The sequence below is a fragment of the Anopheles marshallii genome, chromosome 3 (assembly GCF_943734725.1).
Source record: "Anopheles marshallii chromosome 3, idAnoMarsDA_429_01, whole genome shotgun sequence".
Lineage (NCBI taxonomy): Eukaryota > Metazoa > Arthropoda > Insecta > Diptera > Culicidae > Anopheles > Anopheles marshallii.
In genome coordinates, this window is record NC_071327.1 from 9,164,771 (window position 1) to 9,173,851 (window position 9,081).

General features: G+C 48.1%; 2 protein-coding genes across 2 annotated transcripts; both read right to left on the reverse strand.

Annotated features, from left to right (window-relative positions):
- Nucleotides 1–1,116: 1,116 nt before the first annotated feature.
- On the reverse strand, nucleotides 1,117–2,819 carry LOC128713348 (uncharacterized). Its single transcript, XM_053808207.1, has 2 exons — nucleotides 2,281–2,819; nucleotides 1,117–2,206 (listed from the first exon to the last, which is right to left on the reverse strand). Exons 1-2 carry the CDS (start codon nucleotides 2,817–2,819, stop codon nucleotides 1,117–1,119), a joined length of 1,629 nt encoding a protein of 542 aa, XP_053664182.1.
- A 770-nt stretch (nucleotides 2,820–3,589) lies between these two features.
- LOC128710730 (probable 4-coumarate--CoA ligase 1) lies at nucleotides 3,590–5,302 on the reverse strand. Its single transcript, XM_053805586.1, has 2 exons — nucleotides 4,755–5,302; nucleotides 3,590–4,697 (listed from the first exon to the last, which is right to left on the reverse strand). The coding sequence occupies exons 1-2, from the start codon at nucleotides 5,300–5,302 to the stop codon at nucleotides 3,590–3,592; spliced, it is 1,656 nt and encodes a 551-aa protein (XP_053661561.1).
- Nucleotides 5,303–9,081: the final 3,779 nt, after the last annotated feature.

The following is a 9,081-nucleotide window of genomic DNA, read 5'->3' on the forward strand; positions in this document are numbered from 1 at the left end:
CTTTTATTGGGAGAAATCTCCATAAAGTGGCCATAGTGATGTAAACAAATTTGTAAAACTTATGTATTAATTTTAAACAACGTACTTTAGTGAACATTCAATAATAAATCAAGGCATATAGATTCAAAATGAAAGTTTTAATTTCTTGTCGATTCTTGATGAGGATCGCCAGTATAGTCGGTCAGCTCCAGTTACCTTCGACCCGCACCGGAATGAGATGCCCGTGGGGTTAATTACAGTCCCAGCCTTGCTCGTATCGTGCAGGGGTCAATTTACGAATCTTATTCTAGGTTCCCGTGCAGCAGCGCCATGGTAGCTCGGCCATTTTGCGTAAACCATCCAATCTGTTTCCTTCTCCACAGCCTGCCCGATGCCGGCCCAATCCATAACCACATCGTATACTTGCTGCTTTCCTGTTTGCATTAGAACTACACACGAGCAAACGCGGTGGAGTGGCACCAGTTTTGGTGAAGCCGTCGATCTTCTTCTTGGGGAGCGGGTGCGCGCTAACTTCTTCATTAATCGCAGCATCCACGACCGGGGGTTGTTCGAGGCCATACGCGTCCTCGGTACACGGTACAATGGCCGCGATCGATCTCTCGCGGCGTACGCGCATCCGCTCCACGGGAACATCTGTTTCAATTTCACGGAAGTAATTAGGTTCTGTTGTTATGCGCGGCTCAGTTGCGGCTGGGAGCATTGCGGTCAGCCAGCCCGGATCGGTGGTGTTGCCTTCTTTCGGACGGCCGGATCTAGCACTAGACGTAATGATCCCGCGAGAGAGCTATATGGAATGTGGCTACGAGCAGGAGAGGTTATAATCCGCACCGGCCGCTAGCTAAGAGCCGTGTCTGACGCAGATTTTGTAGCATGATTGAAGCCCAATCAAGCTGCGATGAGAATTGCGCGGTTAGTTCGCACAATCGGGCGAGAACTGTTGAAGCATCATGAGAAGGCATTACAGGCATGCAACATAATGGTACTCTAGCAGACAAATTATTGTCATTTCGGATAAAAATAAACGAGCTAAGCTGAGAAAACAATGGATTGGTAAAATGTCAAAATAAAGATTTATTGCCATTCCCACTCATTGCAATGCGTTCAGAACTTGCCTTTTTAAGCATCTACATTGTTGCCCTCCACCAAACTCATCACCTTCTCCAACACCTTACGGCGCAAATTTTTCCCGGTCTGTGTTTTCGGTAACTGATCCATGAAATAAACTCCCCCACGGAGTCGTTTAAAGTCGGACACCTTCCGGTCGACAATATCCGTCACCTGCTTGGCACTGAGTGAGCTTCCAGCACGTCGTACGATAACTGCTGTTGGCAGTTCGGTGGTATGCTCAGCATCCGCTGGAATACCAACGACACAAACCTCCGAAACACCCTCAATTTGGGCAACGATTGCCTCCAGCTCGCTTGGAGAGACGTGGAACCCGCCGTACTTGAAGATGTCCTTCTCCCGGTCGATGAAGTACATGTATCCTTCCTCGTCGAAGTAACCCACGTCTCCAGAGCGTGTAAATCCCCGTTCTTCGATTGTCGCCCTCGTGGCCTCTTCGTTCTTGTAGTAACCAAGGAACGGTTCGGGTCCTTTAATCAATACATGTCCCTTCTCACCGACCCCCAAATCGTTACCCGCATCGTCGATAATCTTTATGGCTATGTTGACTACCGGCGTTCCGACTGAGCCTGGCTTCCGTTTGCCGAAATCGGTGGAGACCCATCCGATTTCCGACGTACCAACCGTATTGTACGTTCGCCCGTTTGGCAGCAGTTGGTCGAGCTTATCGCGCAGTGCGTCCGAAACGTAGCTTCCACCCATTGCTAGCATCCGTAGGCTGGAGAAGTCCACCTGTGCCACACGCTCATGGAGTGCGACCTGACTGGCGTACGACGGTGGCATGAACACCATGTTGGCACGGTACTTCTCCACCGCTTCGAAGAACGTTTCCGCCGAGAATGGACGGCGCGTGATCAGGCGTGTCGAAGCGCTTGAGAACGTGCTGAGCAGCAGGTAGATGCCGGTGCCCCAGTAGAGTGGACTGAAGTTGAACACCGTCATTGGGGTTGAGTTGGGATTGGAACCAATCGCGGCGATTGTCTGTGCGTGCGTCACGCACACACCTTTCGGTGGTCCCGTAGTGCCCGACGAGCAAAGAATCATCGATAGCAGCTCTTGCGAATCGCCCAGATGTGGTGGGCTGCATTAAAACAAACAAAAACAAAGCAATCAACCATTTGAAGGATATTTGCCCAGAAACGCTGTAGTACTTACACAAATTGTTCCTCCCGGCCAGTTGGTTTGAGTAGATCTTCCGCGTGTTTCACGTTTGTTCGCGAGCTCTCAAACACATAGATTGGTCGCTCGTTGTCGAATACTGTACAGGCGGCCTTGGAAACTACATCAAAATTGCTCTCGTCACAGAATATCATTTTCGGTTCGGTAAGATGCAACATGTGTGCCATATCCGCCTCATTGAACCCCGGTGCCAACGGATTAAACGGTGCCCCGAGCGTCATCAGTGCGCATGCGAGCGGAGCTACATTCTCACTGTTTCCGTTTGCCATCGCCACGATGTCACCCTTGCGCAGACCAGCATCCGTTAAGTTCTGCACGAAACGAATCATTCGCGTGCGGAACGCGGTACAACTCATCCGTTCGCTCGTATCCATATCGATCTGGATAATCTGATCGGGTGTGCGAGCCAGGATATGGTTGAGGATCTCGCCTACGTTCGCCTTGGGGTTGTAGATCGGCTCCTTTTGGATACCGTACCAGGTGCGACTCTGCTCATCGAACGTACACAATGCCATCTTTGCCCGTGACTTCCAGTTTGTTCAACACTCAAACACTGACTGCTCTTGCGGAGTCGTCTCGAAACAGAACGGAGGGGAACGCACTATCTAGCACCTTGGACTGCGTGTACGCTCTGCTTGCTCTTATCTGCATGAGTTGCACTATGTCACGCGTTATCACTGTGAGTCTCGAGTCGGCTATCGGTCAGAGACGCTTCGAGATGTACAATACAACGCTACTGAGCATCTCTACCATCTTTCAACTATTGGACTCGTACCGTTGCGTGAGTGTGTGTGTGTGTGTGAGTATCCGTCGATGATCGGTTTCGCAACCAGTCAAACAACTAGCACGATTTGGCCCAACAAACCATGATACCGACAGTGGAATGTGACGCGATCTTTGATGTATCACTACTACCATTCGGTGCTCACGTCCACCGCATTGTCCGTGGACGTAGACGAGAAGCTAAACCCAACGGCCGAACCACAATACTTAACAACGACAATAACAACTGCCCAAATGCCTTTCAGCAAGATTGTTCGGCAGGAGGGATCGCTCGTACTTTTAGCACTTGCATACCCACGCTACCGCCGTTTCCGTGCTACAAACCGGTTCCAGCGGTGCGTAGATCGAGCATCTCGGACTCGATGACTTCCCGAGGCAAACAGGTTCCATGGTAACGCGCGCTCACTGTAATCGGACCATAGCTCAAAGCAAATACATCTAGACAGCGGTACACGCGGGTTGTTCGTAAGATAACAGCTATATTTCGGCGTCCGCTGAATTGTTACACCCCATTAGCCGTATCGCGCTGGCGAGGCTGATTCATGTCCTCTATCATTTCGGTGACCTTCCGACGCAGCACCTTACCGCTCTCGGTTTTCGGGAGTTCCTCGATAAAGTAAACACCACCGCGCAATCGCTTAAAATCGGACACCTGTCCATCAACGATGGTGCGCACCTGTGTGGCATCCAGCTCGGCGCCCGTTCGCCGGACAATGGCGGCCGCCGGCAGGTCTGTCGCACCGTCAGCATCCGGGACTCCCACCACGCAAACGTTCTGCACACCGTCAATGCGCAGAATGATCGCTTCCAGATCCGATGGTGACACGTGGTAGTTGCGATACTTAAAGATGTCCTTCTTTCGGTCAATTAGGCGCAGGAAACCTTCCTCGTCGATGCACCCGACATCACCGGACCGGAAGAATCCATCCGAATCGGTCGCATTTTCCGATGCCTCCTCATTGCCATAGTAGCCGCCGAAATCTTCCACCCCTTTTATTAGTAGCTCGCCTTGTTCTCCGACGCCCAGCCGATGGCCGTCCTCGCCCACAATGCGTACCTTGACGTTGGGCATCAATGGACCGACGGTGCCCGGTTTTCGCTTCATCCAATCCAACGCAACGCCACCCACCTCGGAGGATCCGAATACGTTCAGCGAACGGCCGCCAGTCGGCGCGAGCAGCTCGTCAATTCGATCACGCAACTGCTCCGGAACGGAGCTACCTCCGACGACCCAGCTGCGAATCGAGCTGAAATCAACCGTTTTCAAGCGTGGATGTGCTAAAACTGCGCTGGCATGGGCCGGAGGTGTGAAAACCGTATTGGCACGACACTTTTCAATCGCATCATAGAATTGCTGCACGTTGAATGGTTTGCGCGTGATGACTCGGTACCCTCCGTTGAAGAAAACGTTCACCATGGCATTGAACCCGGTCAGCCAGTAGATGGCGCTGAAGCTGAAGTGAACTACCGGTGTTGGCGAAAAACGGTGGAAAGTTGTCTGGCGAATGAATTTACTATGAGTCAGTTCAACAGCTTTATGCACACCGGACGTTCCCGAGGAGCATAGGATAACGGCTATCGTTTTGCTAGAATCCCCAAGGTATGGAGCCCTGTCAAGGAAGAATCATATAACGCAAGCGTAATTAGAAATACGTAACAATACTCACACAAAAGCTTTCTCCTGCCCTGTCTCCTTGAGCAAATCTTCGGCATGTTTCACATCACTGCGGGCACATTCGAACACGTAGATTGGTGGCAGCTGCTCCGCGTTGGCTACCACTCGCAGTAAAGCCCTTCGAACTACCTCATAGTTGTCCGCGTCACAAAACACAAGCTTCGGGTTCGTCGTTTGCAGCATGTTTGCCATATCGTCCTCGTTGAAGCTAGGTGCCAGTGGATTGAACGGCACTCCAATCGCCAACAACGCACAAGCCAACGGAGCTAGGTTTTCGCTATTTGCATTGGCCAGCGTTACCATGTCTCCCTTGCGCACACCGATCGAATGAAGGTTCTGTGCGAAACGGATCCATCTGGTTTGAAACTCGGCGTACGTTAAGGATCGCCCAGTATCCATGTCCTGCTGTATCACACGATCCGGCGAGCGATTGAGTGCTTCGAACATGATTTGTCCCAAGCTTGCCTCGGGGCTGAACAGAGACTTCACTACCGGGCCGTACCATGTCCCAGTAGCCTCATCATACACCGAACTCAACATGGCTTTTACACGCGATTTTCGACTACGAAACGAATACGACTAATGGTTGGCACCCGACCGCACTCGAATAAATGTTACCCACAGTTGCTTTCGGGCTAGATTGGCGTCGCGTAATCTTATCTGCTATTGTTTGGTTTTGTTGGCCATAAGCTTAAAAAACATATCAACATACTTTAAAGATAAAGGCCAACATCCAATAATTTACGAAGATGTAGAGATTATGAACGATGCATATTAAAGTAATAAAGCTACTCACTGTTTCAAGGTGCGTTTACTGTGGGAAATAAGTTGACAATTTTGTAAAATATATAGGAAAACGCGAGTAGTTATAAATGTTGTACTTAACGCTTCATGTTGTCCGATTCGAAATTATGCTATGCATGGCTTAAAGCATGCCCAATTGAGAAGAATTTTGAAAAATATGTTGAAAAAACAAAGTATTAAATTTCATTGAATTAATTTCAATAATTGTTAGGCAAGAATTCATGAAACAAACTGCACTGGATCACATTTCTGACAACCGATCTAGAGCTATTTTTAAAAACACTATTATAAACGACTAATGGTATGGCAACTATTTAAATTGAACTCTCCTGTCAGTCAGGCCCTAGACAGTTTGTTCTAAATACTGGGTTTTGCCAATATTTTAGTTCAAGACATTTGCTCAGAAGAGAAATGCAGAAACTTTTTATTCGATTGAATGAATAATTTCAAACTCCCTTCTTGTTTAATGAATCGCCGCCCAAGTTTTCGGGTCAGATTTTCTTAACCTCCGCAGCCTCCGTTAGTGCCATCAAAATAAACTACCTTTGCTACTGCGCGCTCAACACTAAATCTCAACGCAATTTATACGTTCTCGACAACCGGTCAAGCATTGGAATAATAAAACAGGTCATCATTAATTTCAATTATTTCTAATTAAACACACTCGAGCACGGGACCATGGGCCTAATGTGTTCTCGGGTCCCGGTAGCTGCAAATCAAGCCCATTCCCAAGACTGCGCTTCGAGCAACGCTCCAATCGGGAAGGTAAATTTCTGACGAAATGATTAATTGCCCCGTACGCCGTCCTGCCTGCCCGGTAGGGACACAAAAAAAAACAGCTTTATTTCCACCTAGGACCATGGTTGGAGTCGCAGTTCGGTGTCGATCAAGCACAGCGAAGCCATGAGGGGGGGGGGGGGGGGGGGGGGGGAAACCTAACGGACCACTAACGGATGCCCTATGCGGCCAGTAATATTCTGCTACGGTGGCTACACGCTCATCGACAGCCGCATCGGGCGGGACACAAAAGTTCAGCGCCCAAAACAGCATAATCCATTTCTGAAAGGCGAATTTTAAAAATCTTCAGCGTGCGTTGGGAACGCGGACGGTCAGACAGGCGTCGACGAAACCGAAACGTTCTTGCTCCCGTTGGCTGTTTGCGAATCATCAGCAAAAAGGTCAAGTGCGGTTGGAGCGCGGACGCGCTAAACGGGAATATTTTTCTCACCAGGTGCTGGCACCAAGCAATTGGCTTCCAGCATAGCACACATGCGCGAATGTGGTGGGTTTTTATCTCATCAGTTTGTTATTAATTTTTTACTCGTTTTTTTTCTGAATGTTTAATAAAAAAGAAATTCTCTGATGTCTGTAAACAGGCGCGAAGAGCCCAGCATCGGCCAGAGCACGGCCATTGTAAAGGAGGAAATCAAGGCAGAGCTGATCGTATGGAAATGTAGACAAATTGATGAATCGTTGGAAGTTATGACTTTCATGTCGGACAGCAGCTAATCTATGTACCTTGTGTATGTTTGCGTGATTAGCTCTCGATCAACATAACGCTTAAGAACCTCGCCGGAAGCGGTAATGGAAGAAAATCATACTTGACAGCATGAGGGGATAGTTTTGGACTAATGATTATGTTAATGGGTACGTTGTATTGTGCAGGAATACCGTCAATTTGAAAGTTGCCCAATGGTCAAATTAAAGTGGGCTCTAATTCGTCAACCAAGATGCTTAATGTAGCAACAGTAAGTTTCATATGCTTTGAAGTATTGAATTCAGATCAAATTAAAATTGTACAATATTGAACTGTACTGACTCCTGCTTAACTCATTTGAATGCCTTTTCCAAACATTGGTAAAATGGATTATTATACTTCAAAATTATGATTTACTTTAGTAGCCTCGTTGATTTTAGATATTATTTTACAACTCTTCAAAAGCATGTTGAAAGAAAAGGAATATCTGCAATTAATGGCATTCCATATTTTCTAACCATTCTAACCGGCTAACCATGTGATTAATCATATGTTCAAAATAAAAAAGATCAAATACAGGACTAGGCAAAAAAAAACGCACCATCAAATTATGTCAACTAAACGTACAATCAAGCCCTTATGCCCCGGGATGAGGAATACGAGAGAAAGTTTTTAGTGTCTTCTGTAAGTCAGCAGAAGCTTCCTGCCGGCAGCTTTCTAATTCTAAATTACATCATCGTTGACCGTACCCTTTGTCCTTCCCCATTCCGTCGATCATTACTCAAATGTGCATTCCCGTTCTTCGCGCCGTCCAGCATCAAACGGCGCATTAAAGAGCACACAGCAACAACCAAAAAAAAAACAGCCTCCTGACGACGATTATGATTAGTTGTGCCCGCGAGCCGCGAACTCGTCGCACGTTTGCTTCCCGCTCGTTGCTACAATTTATTTAACACCTTATCGGGAAAAATGATGATTGATTACCGTCGGCCGTAGTGGCAGCGACTAGCACGGGCGAAACATGCTGTAAAAACCACGCGACGGGAGAACCACGGGACGATCGGCGACCAACGATGCCCCGGAGCGATCCGATCGGAGCAGATTATTCACTCCAGAAGCTGCGGCGTTTGTTCTGATTTGCCGCACACTACGCTCCGGGCCGCACTAGTTTTGCCACGGCGTCGTGTTTGATCTGTTGCTTAAGCGTCCGTTTTCGGCCGTTGTTTCGGGCGTCGTCACCGTGGATGTCTTAGTTACCCGGTGTCGAAAGGGGGGGGGGGGGGGGAAAAGGCGGAAAGTGGTCATGCCGCTACTGATGACGGTTCGTAGAACTACCAAATTGGAGCATGCATACATTACATCTTACTTGGGATCAGAGAAATGCTTAACGGGCCGAATTAACAGGGGTGGATTTATAATAAGAAAGCTAAAGTAAATGTTATCGAAGTCATAACTAATTTCTAATAATTTTAAAAACATGTCTTAACTTTTGCTGACATTTTTCTTATTTGGCAACAAATATGATACATTTTTAATATGTTGCCGTCTATAAAATGATAAAAATAAGTCAGTCTTAATATGTTGGCCGGCACTGTTCAACGCGATGCCTCCTCAAAGGGGGTAGCTCCACAAGCGGCATGTTCTTTTGAATGTTTGCAAACCTTTGCGTTACCATTTCATTATTAAACATCAACGGAGAAACTACCTTCCCAGGACTCCAGGCATGCCCCGAGACGTAGAGTCCCGCCACTCTCCATTCCCACCGTCATTTACTCTTTCGGGATTCAATCGTTCACTCAACACGTTTCCATCCCGGTCAGGTCGTTTTGATGCTGCGTCCTAACCAAAGCGCAGTACATTGAAAAAAGGTTTCGCTCGCGGTGCATTCGGGTGTTTGAAGCGTCCACGCGTCGATGAAATCGTGCCACCGAGTACCATCACACCACACCTGCCAGGACGATGCAGTGCAGCAGCGTTCGACAGCGTTCCCTTCGGTCATGGCTGTTGACCCGACGCCGCGGGACGTAAGCTTTCGGCC